The sequence below is a fragment of the Taudactylus pleione genome, unplaced genomic scaffold (genome assembly GCF_031769625.1).
Source record: "Taudactylus pleione unplaced genomic scaffold, aTauple2 ptg000030l, whole genome shotgun sequence".
NCBI classification, from domain to species: Eukaryota; Metazoa; Chordata; class Amphibia; order Anura; family Myobatrachidae; genus Taudactylus; species Taudactylus pleione.
Window position 1 is genome coordinate 2527026 of NW_028284432.1, and position 16867 is coordinate 2543892.

At 48.8% G+C, this 16867-nt stretch overlaps 1 protein-coding gene across 1 annotated transcript in view; it reads left to right on the forward strand.

The window, feature by feature from the left end:
* Positions 1 to 2572: 2572 nt before the first annotated feature.
* The window catches only part of DDX1 (DEAD-box helicase 1), a 44676-nt gene continuing 30381 nt past the window's right edge, over positions 2573 to 16867 (forward strand). The window contains exons 1-7 of the mRNA XM_088451842.1: positions 2573 to 2671; positions 5569 to 5620; positions 5819 to 5882; positions 6009 to 6038; positions 6187 to 6283; positions 13457 to 13504; positions 13680 to 13763. Coding sequence (XP_088307968.1) covers positions 2656 to 2671; positions 5569 to 5620; positions 5819 to 5882; positions 6009 to 6038; positions 6187 to 6283; positions 13457 to 13504; positions 13680 to 13763 — 391 coding nt within the window. The 5' untranslated portion in view covers positions 2573 to 2655. The remainder of the gene's footprint in view (positions 2672 to 5568; positions 5621 to 5818; positions 5883 to 6008; positions 6039 to 6186; positions 6284 to 13456; positions 13505 to 13679; positions 13764 to 16867) is intronic.

Below are 16867 nucleotides of genomic sequence, written 5' to 3' on the forward strand. Positions count from 1 at the left end.
ACAGCAACTGGTTACACACAATATAAAGAAGATGCTAAAGAAGATGCCCTAAAATATAAAGAAGATGCTGAGAGGTGTCTCAGACGGTCCACGGGTGCCCCTCTTCTTGTTAGGATTCCTTTCACTGTTGTGTAAAATGGAAACAATGTTTTTTTCCAATGTAAGAAGACTCACAGACGACTACCAGATAAACAGATTTCTGCCTTTTTTTTTCTCTCTCTTACAAAGTTTATGAAGTGTGTACAGAACATTAATTTTCCAACCAGCTCCCACTTCCAATATGATTTATATTGCTAAACTTCAGAAGCCAGTGGCATATCTATAATGGGTGCTGGGCAGGGGGTGCACACATCCAACATGTCAAGGGGGGCCCGTGCGGCACTCCTTGTATGCAAAAAAGACCCCCTGCTGCTGGCTCTGGCACTGTGCTTTTGCAATCTGCGCATGGGCCACCATTTTCTCAGAAAATATTACACGGGAGATGGCCTCCTGCAGGAGATATAGTGGTTGCGGGGCTTAATGACTTGATTCTACATGAATCACGTAATTTGACCCTGCCCCTATGTAAATTCTAGCCAATCTCTGCAATTTTACTGTGAGGGGGCGGGGCTTAATTACACAAATTGTCAGGCCCCACCCCCTTCATCACTCTCCTGCTTCTCTTACCCGGGCTTCTCCTGGGAAGAGAAATGAAAAGGTAGGCAAGTATGAATAAAATGGCCTCTACCAGAGTTGAAAAACACAGAAGTGCCCAAGAATGTCAAGAGTGACAGGACTCTTCCAATCAGATTCTAGCTATTATCTTCTAGAAGGTGCTAGTTAAATGTTAAGTAGAATCTGATTGGTTGCTATGGGCAACATCTCCATTTCTATAAACTTTCACTGTAGATAATATACCCCTTAATGCTGTGCTCATCTGCTGCTGGCATGATTTACGATTCATTGCTGCAGTATAGAACACTCCTACCTAGATGGGTCTATCGCTCTCTGAATAGCAGTATATTGGGGGATAATCTCTTTAACAAAATGTAGTTTTCCACCTCAGTTTTCTATTCTCGAAATTCCATTGTCTGGAGAACATAAGTGTGTCGGGATTTTGGGCCTGATTCAATGATCTACGTTCATCCAAGGATGTGCGCATATGTAGAACGGGCCCTGAGATCTTGCTCGCAGACCCAACAGAGCGGTTGCCTGCTTGGTTGCCGTTCTGAAAATGGTGCCATGTGGCCTCCATTTTCCGGGAGGGACGAGGCTATGGTCTGTGTTAGCGGACGCAAAATCCCGGCCTCTTGCATGGCCAGGCACCGTTCAGGCTGTGGGAGGCTTCAGCTACTGGGGGCCCACACTGCACACCCTTCATCCATTTAGTATAATTGCCTCTCCGGAGTCCCACATCGGTGCTGCACAATCAACGGGAACATGGCAGACCAGCACAAGTGCAGTAGACTCTGGCACTTGGATCTTCGTACAGAGAGCCCCCTCTTACTGCTGTGTCAACCCAGGTTGAGGCTCAGTGGAAAAGGTTCCTAGGAAAAAATCCCAGGTTGACTTCCTGGGTCTGGAGCAGGGTTTTACACAGTTAAGCCCCGGGTAGAGCTCAGTTTAAACGGGGAAGCTAGGTCATAGTGATTGGGTTTACAGCATAGTGATTGGGTTAAATCGGATGATGTGACTGTGACAGCTGTCACCAGGGAGGGAGAGATTACAGCTTCACCATATGGTCCGGACCGTTGTAGTATTTATCCCATCCCCGCTTTATATGGGGATGCTGTACTCTCTCCCTGCTCCTCTCTCCGGTGCCAGCTGTGACATAGGACCCCATCAAAAAGGATCCCCTCCCTTCCCCTCTGCAGGTCGCTGGTCCTCTCCGGTCTGCCATTCCGGGGAGAGCTGGAGTTTATGGCGCTTGATGATGACCCGTGTGCAGTGTGAACAGCGCCGACCCAGGAATATTCGGTGAACAGTGCCTGGTCTGACCCGGCTTGGAACCGTGTTCCAAATCTTGCGTCAGACCTGGGATTCTGGTGGAAAAGCGGGATAAGTGAGATTTTTATTTTCTGTTGTAAAACCCACTTGAGCAGACAGCAAAATAAAAATAAGTTATTTCCGGAGTAAGCGACCTGCGGATAAACTGTAAAACTCGCTCAGGACATATGGGAAATACTTGGAAGCCTAACGTGGTACTGGGTATAGCAAAAACTTGTCTCCTAAATCATTATCTTTAATTTGATATGAATTCAGTTTTATTAAATATACATAATTATTTAAGATAATTGTAAACATGTTTCCTTTCCACTGTCTGACTGAGAAAGTATCTGTACTGTATCTCTGTAGCAGCACAGGGGTGCACACATTGCTAGTATTACTATGAAGAACATGTACAGCATGTGCAGTCTTCAAAAACTAGAGAGAAAACTGTACTACAGACAATGGACACTAAGAAATGTCTCTTATTCATTAAGCTAAGTCCAACGTATTGGCCATTTTGTTGAAGACCACAGTCATTGCTCATTGGTGTTTCTGGCTCAGAGAAAATGTCTGCACAGCTGAGACAGTAGTTTGTTAACTTCTAGTCTAGGTGAAGTGACGTATCCGGGACAGTAAGCGTTTTCTTCTGTCCTGTGCTGTGACTGTCTGCGCTGGCAACCGGCAGACATGGCGGCCTTCTCAGGTAAGGAACCTAATATAGTCCACTATAGTAATGATAGCCTATAACTGTGTACTTTGCAATGTGCATGTGCCTCTGTGCACCAACCGCTGTGGAACTACAAGCCCCAGATTTCCAGGTTCAGCTAGAGCTGGAGAGATACAGAGGCTGCTGCTCCTGCTGTACCCTAGTGCCTGTGCATTCTTATACAATAACATAATGGTGCACTGCCTCAGGGGTGCCCATTACCAATATCATGGTGCCAAAGCACCTAATGCCGAATGTAATAGTGTACTACTCTCCAGTGTATGTCTGCCTGGTACATGGGGTATATTATAAGTATGACTGTGGTCTATTCTGCACTCACAGGAGCATGGCATAGCACCCAGCAGCTGGGACTAAAGTATTCACTATTAGGATGGCGGGCAGACCCATCCATAGATATTTAGATGATAAAATATAACAGACAAAAATTAAAGTGCAACTTTATTTTGTACATCTCTTATGTAAATAACACATAAACAAATCTATTTTTTTTTTATAGAGATAGATGAATGAAGGACTTTATATTGACATCAGGTCATCTTGAACACACACATTCTGCTGCTTGTATCCTAACCCACTGCTTCATGCACCTTCCTAATTATCTACCCCTGTCAGTCTGCTCCTCCTCTTTAGAATGTAAGCTCTCACGAGCAGGGCCCCTCGTCCCTCACATGCTTCTCCTCCCCCTACTTATATTATCATTTACTCTATGTGTATAAACCATGTCCTTGTTTTGTATTACTATTAACTGTTTTTCTTGTGTGCTCATTAATGTACTGTGTAAGACGCTGTGGAACCTTTATAGCGCCATATAAATAAAGGAGAATAATAATAATATGGGCCTGATTCAGCATGAATCACAATTGCGTACACAGATCAGTCAATGGTGCATACTGCATGAGTTAGCATAGCGATCACGTACACACAGATACAAAGCCATCGCAGAGTGAGTGACGGGACATCAGTGTTTGGGGGGTGGTGACGGGAGCGGTTGGAGAAATGCAGGCGTGCCAATCTGAACACACTTTCTTGGGTGTGCATTAATTAGCCATTGTGACGGCATTCACAGCTTGTATACTCACTGCGTGCGACGACAGTTGCAATTTCTGAGACAGTTCAGGGCTGCTGTAATTGTGCGTGAGGGGCCGATGTTACTCGATGGTACCGATGTATAGGTAGGTCTGCGAGGTATTACGGATGTGAGATAGCGGTAGTGGGCGTCTCTATGCTGGCTTTGCGATTGCAGACATTAGCATATTTCCGCAGCAGAACTGCGTGCGGAATGGCAGCTGAGATCGTAATAGCGATCCATAGTGAATCAGGCCCTATGTCCTGGATGAGTTCTGCAAACCATTTATTGTATCTTAAAGCAGCGGTACCACATATTTATTGTTTTATTTATATAGCAAGTTAAGTACCTATGTAAGCCTGCACCTGACGATGATTTGCAGAAGGACATCTTAAGCTGCATACACACGTAAAGATTTTCTGTCCAACCATCCAACTAGTTGATTGGTTGGAATGAAAATCCGGTAACGTATGAAAGCAAATGACAATCAGCAATTGCTCCCAAATACCGGAAAATGGACAAAAACTGTTTGAACAAATTGTTTAGATCAAACATTTAACAAACATGTCTGACGACCATTTTCATCTGTTTTCTGACATCTAGGAGCAAATTGTTGATCATCAGTTACTCCCATACGTTACCAGATTTTCATTCCAACCAATCAACTAGTTGGATAGCTGTACAGAAGATCTTTATGTGTGTATGCAGCTTAAGAATGACTATTTCCTTTCCAAAATATTTCTGGAGCATAAACAAAAATATCTGCAAGTCAAAGTCAGTCTGTCAGCAAGTCATGTGATGGAAGGGAGATATGACTGTGGTTGCCATGGTAGTTTTCAATCATAAACCATCAATGGCATACTGACCTAAATAAACAATGGAAAATTACTAGGAATATAGTTGTTGTTGTTGTTGTTATTCTTTATTTATATGGCACTAAAAATGTTCTGCAGCGCCTTATAAAGTAAATAAGTGAACAAGAAACCAGTGACTAACAGTATAGTAAGGACAAGGTTTATATACATTGCTGCATTTAGCGATCATAACACTCAAATAAGCAACAGGGCGTAAGGCACTAAGTGATAGGTGTCCAAGTGGGGAGTGAGGAGTAGATGAAGGTATAAGTAAGGAGAAGCACAAGAGGGTAGTGGGCCCTGCTCGTGAAAGCTTACAATCTAATGGAGAGGGGCAGAGAAACAGGCATGACACAGGTGGGGTAGACAGAGAGAAGGAGCATGTACAAGCGGATTAGGATAAGAGCTGGAAGGTATGATGAAGTAGTGGGACTTGAGAGCCCGTTTGAAGATTGGTGGAGAGGGGGAGAGTTTCAGAGGTAGGGAGCAGTGCGGGTTTACAAGGCAAGTTGATGTAGTCACACTGTAGTATGCAATAAGTAGTGCAGGGATTATGTGTTTTGGACACAGGCTGTTTGTAGTACACTGATTATTTAGTGCTTGTATACAATATTTCGAGCAAGCATGGAGGGAGGTTCAGTTCCCTGTGACTGCTGCAAGTGCCTCCTGTAATGGGCGGGTGAACGCAATTTCTGACCAGTAACATTGCTAAATTTCCCACAGCGGTGTTCAGAAAAATGAGCAATGTTTAGCTGCTATAATATTGATATATGCAGCCGAGATTTGAATATCCATCCATTTACTGGGCATTATTAGTTATGACATGTCTGTTCTGCATTACTTTCTGTCTAATAACGTTTTGCTAAACTCCTCTTTTTACAATCCTATCCTAAGTACATTATTGCTTATACAACAAATGTGTGTTTAGTTAACTTTCTTGCTTTATATTGCAGAAATGGGTGTGATGCCGGAGATTGCCCAGGCTGTGGAGGAAATGGATTGGCTGTAAGTTACATATAATTGCACTTTCCATACATACCTGTGGTATAATCAAACTGTAAACTTAAAGCAATGTAATATTGTCGTCTTTACAGATGATTATTCTCAGCCCTTTAATACATGTTCATAACGTTTCTGGCTGTTTAGACTTTATATTGGGCAAGTGATGATTTAACTATATACTTGTCATGTCTTATTGCTCAGGCTTCCCACTGACATCCAGGCGGAATCTATACCAATGATCCTGGGTGGCGGGGACGTACTCATGGTAAGTGAGCTGCCTCTATTATTCTTCCAATATTGCGCTTTCTGACTTATGGGCATACCCACTGCCCACATCATTTCATCTATTTAGGATTCTGTAACTAGTTTCTATTTCTAATTTTGTTTTTAGGCTGCTGAGACAGGAAGTGGGAAGACGGGGGTACGTATGCTTTGGATGGATAGACACTGCTTAAAGTTGTTACTTAAACAGAGACATAAATCTATGGAACCAGATGGTTTATTGGATACATGATTGTTATTTTATATTGTAGTTATTTGCATTGCTTTGTAATTGTTTCTGGCTTTAGGCTTTTAGCATCCCGGTCATCCAAATTGTGTATGAAACCTTGAAGGACCAACAGGAAGGCAAGAAGGGAAAAGCCGCTGTAAAGACCGGTAGCACAGGTATCCATCCCGATTACAATGCGGCTATCTTACACACTTGCCAATCTGTAGCTTGATAAAGTGGAGAGAGATAAATTGCCAATCAAGTAGCTCCTAAGGCCGGGTACACCAGGCGATATATTGGATGATCTATCGTTCCAACGCGGATCGGAACAATTTGTCGCCCAGTGTGTACTCTGTCACTCGTTCACCAGCGTCATCATCCTACCTAATGTGTTGTATGTAAGATGGGATGACGTCGCTGACTATCGCATGCACGTGAATGCAGGATGGAAGGCTATATCTCGTGGTTGTACACCGGATTGTGCATCCGTGTATGGCCGCCTGATATATCCTTCCATTGGGTGTCAGGTCGGCTGGGATACATCGTTTTGATGTGTTACCCAGCCTTAAGGTGGGTACACACTAGGTCGAAGGCCGGCAGATTGGTCGATCCTATCTAATGATTGGTAAGTGTATGCACACTTATCAATCATTGGCCTGATGTGTCGAGATTGACGTCACTGTGTCCGCCCAGCTATCAGTCACCGGTCACCTCTACAGAAAGTGTACGGGCAGTCGGCTTACCGCCCGTGCACACAGCACCATGTGCCGATATATCTTCAGACATATAGTATTTCTACTTCAGGGTCCATAGGGGGTCCACAGGGTTGACCTTGGGGTAAAGCTGGATCTGGATCCACGGGCACCACGCAGTTAAAGCTTTGCTGCTCCCAGGATGCACTTGGGTCCGTCCTCCTCTATACCCCGCCCCCGACCACAGGCACCTCAGTTTTAATTGGTGTCGGGTCACCCTGTCGCAGTGGGGCTGCAGGAGCAGCCCCTAAGCTTTATTTTAAAAGAGAAATTTTTTATTTTTTTCTACTTTTTTTACACTTTTAGAGCGGCAGCATCAGACTGTCCTTTAGGACGTCCACGCTGCCGCTCCTTCTCCCCGCTGGCGCCGCGACGCCAGTATAGCTCTGGGGATCGCGGCGGGACCCCAGAGCCTGTACTAGCCGGGCTCTGGGGACTTCCTTGACTGCTGCCGGACGCGACGGGGATCAGGTAAGCTGCGGGTCGCCGCGTGCGGCGGCCCGCGGATACTTTCTATGCAGTCAGAAGTCTCTGGGGACAGACCGGAGGCGCTAGCGGCGGCGGCGGGCTCCCCCTCTATTGAGGAATACCCCACGTGTCCGCTAGACCACCAGGGTAACAGGCTGGTAGCGGGACCGGCAACCCGGGGGTTAATTGCTAGCCAGGGGAGGCAGCCTTCCCTGTCTAGCGGCTCCTCCCCTCAGCTCAGCGCGCCTTTCAACAAGCAGTCTGGCGTCGCTGAGCTGCTCTAATCTTACGGCCACTCCTCCTCTGAGGTCTCCGGCGGCCATCTTTACTGGCAGGCATCGCAGGCTCCCAGGCGGTATCAAGTGGACCGATCCCCCTGTGTACCTCTCCCCTGCTAAAGGACAGTGTACACAGCGCTATAGCCCTCCCAGACACTGAATCTGGGCGGTTGATTGTAGCGGAAGGTGCAGTGAGTACTAACTTTTCTGCATTGTATGTGACTATTGCTAGTGATGCCTGTCTGTGACTTATTCTCCTTGCTGTCAGCTTATAACTAACCCTTTCCTTCTCCTACAGCCCGGCAGGTGTGTGGGGGAAGGGCGTTTTTCTGAGACCCTCACTTATATAAATCACGTATTTGTGGGGTCAGTCACATACTGTTGTGTGCACACAGTACCATATCTGGGCTGTTGTGTCACATACTGGTGAGTGCGCGGGTGTTAAAACCGTAATTCCTCTGGTGATATGTATTTCTTGTGTATTTACGGTATCATGTCTGATGAGGAGACTGAGCGCTCTGTGGCTCCTGTGCTATTTTCCTGCAGACGCTGTGCTGCTGGAGTTGATGGGGAGGACTTATCTCAGGATGGTCTGTGCGGGCGGTGCCAGCTGGTACCGGGCCCCTCCAACCCCCTTGTATCACAGGACCCTCCTTGGGCGATGTTTTCACAGGTGCTGGCGTCTATTGCGGACCGGTTATCGGTCCCATCAGCGGTCCCTTCTAGGGCGTTGCCTCAGCCCACCATCCCCCATTCCCCGGGTGTTCCACAAATATTGCGGTCTCCCCCCGGGGCCCAGACTGTGGGTCCTTACTCGGGACTGCCTGTGTATGTGCAGTCTTCCCCAGTGACGCGTCAGTCTGTAGTGCCTTTGCAGAGTTTTGCTCCGACGGCTCCTCCGCCTTGGGTGGATGTTCTCTCCAGCTCCGTACAGAGTCTGGCGGCTTCATCCTCAGCGTTTCAGTCCATGTTGCAAGGTGATGTGCCACCAAGGGCGTCTAAACGTCCGGTTGTGAGTTCATTAGCTGCGCAGTTGTCGGACTCGGAAGTGTCCTCAGATGATGGAGAAATCCATGAGGACTCTGACTCTGATGCCCTGGGGCAGGAGGTGGAAGCTAAGTCCTCCATTAATGTTCCAGCCTTAGTTAGGGCGATGCGGGCTATCCTACATGTTGAGGATGATGCGCCGGCTCCTAGGTCGAAGTTCCCTAATTTTAAAAAGGCCAAGGTGACTTCAACTGTGTTCCCCCTGTCTGATCAATTATCGGATCATATGGCGGCGGCCTGGCAATTACCCAGTAAGAGGTTCCATCCACAGAAGAGGTTGGCGGCGAACTATCCTTTTCCTGAAGCTCATTGCAGGAAATGGGAGACTCTGCCGGCGGTGGATTCCCACGTTACCCGCTTGATCAAAACCGCGACGCTGCCATTGCCGTCTATCTCCTCTTTGAAGGATCCCACGGACAGGATGGTGGAGACTTGTTTAAAGTCCATTTATTCTCTTTCCGGGGCGGTTGCTCGCCCGTCCATGGCTATCTCCTGGGTGGCTAAAGCCATTGAGGCATGGGCCAATGCCTTGGAGGATACCTTTCCTGATGAGGCTCCGGATATCCAGAGAGCGTTAGTGGGACAGATGCGGGATGCAGCTTCCTATATTGGGTAAGCGTCTTTGGATGCCAGCCTGCTCACTTCTAGGGTGTCAGCTGCAGCGGTGTCTGCTCGGCGCTCCCTGTGGCTGAGGTCCTGGAGGGCTGATGCAGATTCAAAAAAGGGTCTGGAGGCCTTGCCTTTTAATGGTGATTTACTATTTGGTCCGGATTTGGACAAAATAGTGGATACTTTGGCTAAGTCCAAGTCGGCTTTCCTCCCTTCAGCCTCTGCGCCAGCTAAAGTGAGGAGCTCTGCCTTTCGGTCCTTTCGGGTTCAGGGTAAGGCCAAGGGCCAGTCCTTCCCGAGACATTCGGCGACCAAGGCCGCACCCAAGCCCAAGAAGCAAGCATGGAGTGCTCGGCGCCCTTCTTCCAAGCAGGAGGATAAGCCTGCTGCCTGATGGGACGGGCCTCTCTCTGGGGGACCCCAGAGTGGAAGGCCGACTTCTCCAATTCGCCCAGTGTTGGCACAATACCACCACGGATGCCTGGGTTCGAGAAGTAGTCTCTCAGGGGTACGCCCTGTCTTTTCGGTTCAGGCCGCCCCACCAGTTTTTCTGTACGAGTCCTTCTCTGGACGAGACCAAAGCTGGTCAGATTCAGGTAGCTATAGAATCCTTGCTACAAGCAGGGTTCATCGTTCCCGTTCCGCAGTCTCAGCGCGGGACGGGGTACTATTCTACTCTGTTTCTGGTAGAGGAAACCCAATGGTTCTCATCGCCCTATCCTGAATTTGAAGTCTCTGAACAGATACCTCAGAGTTCCCAAGTTCAGGATGGAAACGTTACGTTCCATCATTCTGGCGATGGAACCCGGGGATTATATGGTCTCCCTCGATATCCAGGACGCCTATCTCCATGTGCCCATAGCACCGGCACATCAGCGGTATCTGAGGTTTGCTATACTGAACCATCACTACCAATTTCGGGCGTTGCCTTTCGGCCTCTCCACGGCTCCGAGGGCGTTCACCAAGGTGATGGCAGTTGTGGCTGCCCACCTTCGGGGTCAGGGTCTACGTCTGTTGCCGTACCTGGACGATCTTCTGCTGCTGGCGAGCTCCCCGGAGGTGCTTCTTCGACATCTCCACCTGACCATTGCTTGTCTTCAAGCACACGGGTGGTTGATAAATTGGAAGAAGTCCTCCCTGATTCCATCACAGCGGATGGTTCATTTGGGAGCCCTGCTGGATTCTCGTCAGCAACGGATTTTCCTGACTCCGGAGAAGGTCTCCTCCCTGCAACTGCGGATACACCGTTGCCTGAGCAGTTGCCGCCTGTCGGTCCATTCAGCTATGAGAGTTCTGGGGTCCATGGTGTCGACATTCGACATGGTGGAATTTGCCCAGTTCCATTCCCGGCCCCTGCAGGGGCTGATTCTATCGGAATGGAACGGGTTACCTCACCGGATCCGCTCTCAGATGCTGGTGTTGTCCCCGGAGGTTCGGCAGTCTTTGGCTTGGTGGCTTCAGACAGCGCATCTGGTCGAGGTGCACCCCTTTTGGATCCCGGACTGGGTCCTGCTCATGACGGATGCCAGTCTCCGGGGTTGGGGGGCAGTGACCGGCTCATTATCGCTTCAGGGTCGTTGGTCCGCGGAAGAAGCACTTCTGCCCATCAACATCCTGGAACTGCGGGCGGTATACAGGGCCCTGCAGTCGTCCGGCCCCGCTCTTCACGGAAGGGCGGTTCAGGTGCAGTCCGACAACGCCACCACGGTGGCGTACATCAACCACCAAGGGGGAACTCGCAGTCGGGCAGCAATGTCGGAGGTGTCTCGCATTCTTGCTTGGGCGGAGTGTCACGTTCCAGCGATCTCGGCAGTCTTCATTCCCGGAGTCCTCAATTGGGAGGCGGACTTCCTCAGCCGTCACGACGTGCATCCCGGGGAATGGTCGCTTCACCCAGAGGTGTTGCAGCTACTCGTGGACAGGTGGGGGCTGCCGGAGCTGGACTTGATGGCCTCCCGTCACAATCACAAGTTGCCCGTTTACGGGTCAAGGACAAGAGACGCAGGTGCCTGTCTGGTAGACGCTCTGTCGGTGAAATGGACGTTTCACCTGGCGTATCTGTTTCCTCCGATATCCCTGCTTCCTCGGGTTCTGCGGAAATTCAAGCAGGACGGCGGCACGCTCGTGCTGGTGGCTCCGGCGTGGCCCAGACGTCCTTGGTACTCCGATCTGAGGTGCCTCTCCATCGACGCTCCGTACCTTCTCCCTCAGCGTCGGGACCTGTTGTCTCAAGGGCCCTACCTTTACCCGGATCTGGGTCGGCTGTCTTTGATGGCATGGCTCTTGAGACAGCCGTCTTGAGGTCTAGGGGTTTCTCCAGTTCGGTCATTGGTACCATGCTTAGGGCACGCAAGCCGGCTTCCGCGCGGATTTACCACAGGGTGTGGCGCACTTATTTTCAGTGGTGTGAATCCAGAAACTATGATCCGCAGGTGTTCCGGGTTTCCAGAATCTTGGAGTTTCTTCAGTCGGGTTTGGACCTCGGCTTACGCCTGGCCTCTCTGAAGGTTCATGTGTCTGCTTTGTCCGTGTGGTTTCAGCTACGGATTGCTACACTGCCAGATATTCACACCTTTTTCCAAGGTGTTCTCAGTATCCAGCCTCCCTTCGTGCCTCCGGTGGCTCCTTGGGACTTGGCGGTGGTACTACGGGTCTTGCAGGGTCCTCCTTTTGAGTCGGTGGAGCTCAAGTGGCTGACGTTTAAGACCATTTTTCTCCTGGCAATTGCTTCTGCCAGCAGGGTGTCAGAATTGGGGGCGCTTTCCTGTCGCCCTCCTTTTCTGATTTTTCACCAGGACAGGGCGGTGCTCCGCACGCGTCCTGAGTTTTTGCCCAAAGTGGTCTCAAAGTTCCACATTAATCAGGAGCTTGTTGTGCCAGCTTTTCAGTCACCTGATCTTTCTGCTGGTGAGGCTTCCTTGGATGTGGTCCGGGCACTTAGAATCTATGTGGACCGGACTGCTTCGGTTAGGAAGTCGGATTCTTTGTTTGTCCTCTTCGGTTTTCACAAGAGGGGTTGGCCTGCCAACAAGCAAACGTTAGCCCGTTGGCTTCGTTCAGTTATTTGTGAGGCTTATGCACAGGAGGGTTTACCTGTGCCAGCCTCTGTTAAGGCTCATTCCACTCGTACTGTGGGTCCCTCTTGGGCTGCTAGACGTGGCGCCTCCGCTGTTCAGCTGTGTAAGGCGGCTACTTGGTCTTCAATTCAGACGTTTTTGAGGTTCTATGCGTTTGACACCTTCGCCTCCTTTGGGCGCCGGGTACTCCTTTCAGCACAGGAGCGTCCCCGCCCTTAGTTGAACTGCTTTGGGACATCCCCAAGGTCAACCCTGTGGACCCCCTATGGACCCTGAAGTAGAAAACAAGAGATATGGTAAGAACTTACCTTTGTTATCTCTGTTTCTACGAAGTCCATAGGGTCCACAGGGCGCCCGCCCTGACGCACCTAGCTTCAAATGGGCTGTGTGGCTGGTCACCGGTTTTCCGTCTCCCATTTCTGTGAGTATGGTTTCTTGTGTGTTCCAGTCTTCCTTCTCTCTGTTTAGTCTCCTCCTCCGGCCTTAGCTGCTTACCAACTGAGGTGCCTGTGGTCGGGGGCGGGGTATAGAGGAGGACGGACCCAAGGACGGACCCCTGGGAGCAGCAAAGCTTTAACTGCGTGGTGCCCATGGATCCAGATCCAGCTATACCCCAAGGTCAACCCTGTGGACCCTATGGACTTCGTAGAAACAGAGATAACAAAGGTAAGTTCTTACCATATCTCTTGTTGTACACACTGGCCGACACGCACATAATATATTGGCTGGTGTGTACCCAGCATTACTGCCACTTTGCAGTCTGTGTTTAAAAAAGGACAGTTAGGATCTGATTGGTTGGTACTTTATCTTTCTCCACTTTGTCTCTAGGGCACATGTTTCCCATGATTGATCGTCTCATTTTAGGAGGGTTATGACTACAATTTGTGCACTATGTATAACCGTGAGCCATGAACTAAGTCCCTGTCTAGCCTAGCATGTCTGAGCGTCACTCCTAACATGTGAGCCAATTCTAACTGCCTGAGCACTGACTGTGTGTCTCTGAGCGATGGACCTTACAGGGGAGATTCTAGTCTCCCATTCCTTACTTGTATGACCTTCCTCTACCTAATAAATATACACTTATAACTGTATATATTATTTCTCCATTTTCTTTACAGTCCTAAATAAATGGCAGATGAATCCGTATGACAGGGGCTCAGCCTTTGGTAAGTGACTGTCATGTATTTACTGTAGTATGACCTATTTCTATATGCATTATCTGAAAACACCTGTGTACATAAAATGAGCCCTAGCCATATTACTTCTTCCTTGGCCTCACGTCATAGATACAGTTATTGATCATACATCCTAATTACCCGTCTCTGCTTTCCTCTTTCTCAGCAATTGGATCTGATGGCTTTTGTTGCCAAAGCAGAGAGATGAAGGAGTGGCATGGATGCAGGTCAACTCGTGGCGTCAGTAAAGGTGAGCACAGCCAAACCCCCCCGAGGGGGCCGGGAATAAACAGCGGGGCATAGCGAGAACGTTTCTTTAATATAAACTCTTGGTAATCCACACACAGACCAATCTACATACATAAATTTAATGAAACAGGAATGTGAGCGCCAATTGTGCTTGTATCACCTTGTATAAATCTACATACATATTTGTGCAAACACATTTTCCTGACATGGATTGGTAATCTCTCTCTCATGCTGAGTTGCATCCTCTCCTTCCTGAAGTTAGGGGTGTATTCTTAAGGTGCGTACACACTGGGCGATTAAAGTGGACGACTGAACGGTAACGATATAGTTATCGTTCAGTCGTCCACTTTAATCGTCCATTTTTAACACAAAAACGATGAACGATAACGACGACGCGCGTTCCCGCGGGTCGTTCGTCATTATTGTTCATCGGGTTAACATGCAGGCCAACCTGACGATGTCGTCAGGTTGCTGCATTTTGTGGAATGAGGGAGATAGCCCGGCGCTGAACGATATCGTTAATGATATCGTTCAGCGGGTGTGCTCAATGTCATGAACGACATTGAGCACACCCTGCCGGGGACACACTAGCCGATATCGCTCAGGGAGCATATCGTCTAGTGTGTACGCTCCTTGGGAGGACCGTGTCCCATCCACAGAGTAAGCGATTTCTACTTTCTACTTCAGGGTCCATAGGGTATCCACAGGATACCTTGGGTATAGGTGATGACTTCAGGTACGGACACCACAGAGTTAAATTTTCAGCCTCCCTGGATGCACCAGGGTCCCTCTCCTATACCCCACCCCCAAGCCAAGGCAATTGAGTTTCGTGGGTGTCCGGCCAGAGGTCGGATCACATTCACAGAGGGGGCTGCAATAGCCCTAGAAGATTTCTTCAGAGTGCAGCTGTGGCTGCACAAGATGAGCCTTACAGCATGGACAGTCAGTACTGACGTCCATGCTGTCGCTCCTACAGCCCGCCGGTACCAGAACGCCGGTATCGATCCGGGGATGCTGGTAGGTAGCTGGGGTCACAGCTAGTGGTGACCCCGGCTACCTGGACTGTGGCCGGATGTACGGGGGACAAGGTAAGCGGCGGGGTCCCGGGGTGGGCACCCGCCGGTAACACAGTCCTTTTTGGTCCCCAGGCAGGGGGCTCCCTGGGGACCGGCTGCGCGTGGGGCCAGGTACTGATCCTGCGCCTTCCATTAGACCACCAGGGACAGCGGACCGCAGCATGTGCGGTACAGCGCGGCGTCCCAGGGGTTAATAGCAGGCCAGGGGAGAATGCCTTCCCTGTCTCATAGCCGTGGTCTCCTCCGCTGCACATTGCCGTTCCACAGCGGTCTGAACGTGCTGTGTCAGCGCTCCTCTCCCGGGCCCGCCTCCTCTCTGCTCCTCGGTGGGCATTTTCTGTCTGCATGTGCTGGGGATGGCAAACACTGCTGGAAGCTGATACAGGTGCCATTGCGGTCCGGGTCCCCTGCACACCTCTCCTTCAATTAAGGTCAGTGTATGCAGCACTGTTTCCTACCAGGCTCTGGTCTGTGTAGTTGATCGCAGTGCTTGTAATGCAGGATGTGATCTTTGCATTGTATGTGACTTACATGCTAGCGCTGTTTGCCTGTACTTTCATTTCTGACTGTCAGCCCTTTTCCTATCCCTGTTCTTTTTCTGCTACAGCCCTTGCGGTGCGGTGTTGCAGGGTGTTTATTACCTCACAGTAAACGTGGTTTTTCTGTGTGGGAAGTCGCATACGCTCCGTTCACACTCCTCATGTCGGAAAGTGAACGAGGATATCCTCTTCCAGCTATAATGTACTGATATAATGTGCAGTTAGCGGAGGGATATGTAGATGCTGAGGGTTTATGGAGGGCATGTTTTATTATACAGTCAGGTGCATAAATATTGGGACATTGACAGATTTTTCATATTTTGTCCTCTATTCACCACCACAATGGCTTTGAAATGAAACAAACAAGATGTGCTTTAACTGCAGACTTTCAGATTTAATTTGAGGGTAATTACATCCACATCAGGTGAACAGTGTAGGAATTACAACGGTTTCTATATGTGCCTCCCACTTTTTAAGGGGCCAAAAGTAATGGGACAAACTAAACAATCCTTAATCTAACTTTCACTTTTTAATACTTTGTTGCAAATCCTTTGCAGGCAATTACAGCCTGAAGTCTGGAACGCATAGACATCACCAGACACTGGGTTTCATCCCTGGTGATGCTCTGCCAGGCCTCTACTGCAAATGTCTTCAGTTCCTGCTTGTTCTTGGGGCATTTTCCCTTCAGTTTTGTCTTCATCAAGTGAAATGCATGCTCAATCGGATTCAGGTCAGAGGATTGACTTGGCCATTGCATAACATTCCACTTTTTAGCCTTAAAAAACTCTTTGGTTGCTTTTGCAGTATGCTTCGGGTCATTGTCCATCTGCACTGTGAAGCGCCATCCAATGAGTTCTGAAGCATTTGACTGAATATGAGCTTATAATATTGCCCGAAACACTTCAGAATTCATTCTGCTGCTTTTGTCAGCAGTCACATCATCAATAAATATAAGGGAACCAGTTCCATTGGCAGCCATACATGCCCACGCCATGACACTACCACCACCATGCTTCACTGATGAGGTGGTATGTTTTGGATCATGAGCAGTTCCTTTCCTTCTCCATACTCTTCTCTTCCCATCACTCTGGTGCAAGTTGATTTTTGTCTCATCTGTCCGTAGGATGTTGTTCCAGAACTGTAATGGCTTTTTTAGATATTGTTTGGCAAACTCTAATCTGCTCTTCCTGTTTTTGTGGCTCACCAATGGTTTACATCTATATTCGCTCTTGTGAAGTCTTCTCTTGATTGTTGACTTTGACACATATACACCTACCTCCTGGAGAGTGTTCTTGATTTGGCCAACTGTTGTGAAGGGGTTTTTCTTCACCAGGGAAATAATTCTTCTGTCATCCACCACAGTTGTTTTCCGTGGTCTTCCGGGTCTTTTGGTTTTGCTGAGCTCTCCGGTGCGTTCTTTCTTTTTAAGAATGTTCCCTACAGTCGATAATGTTTTTGCTATCTCTCTGATGGGTTTGTTTTGATTTTTC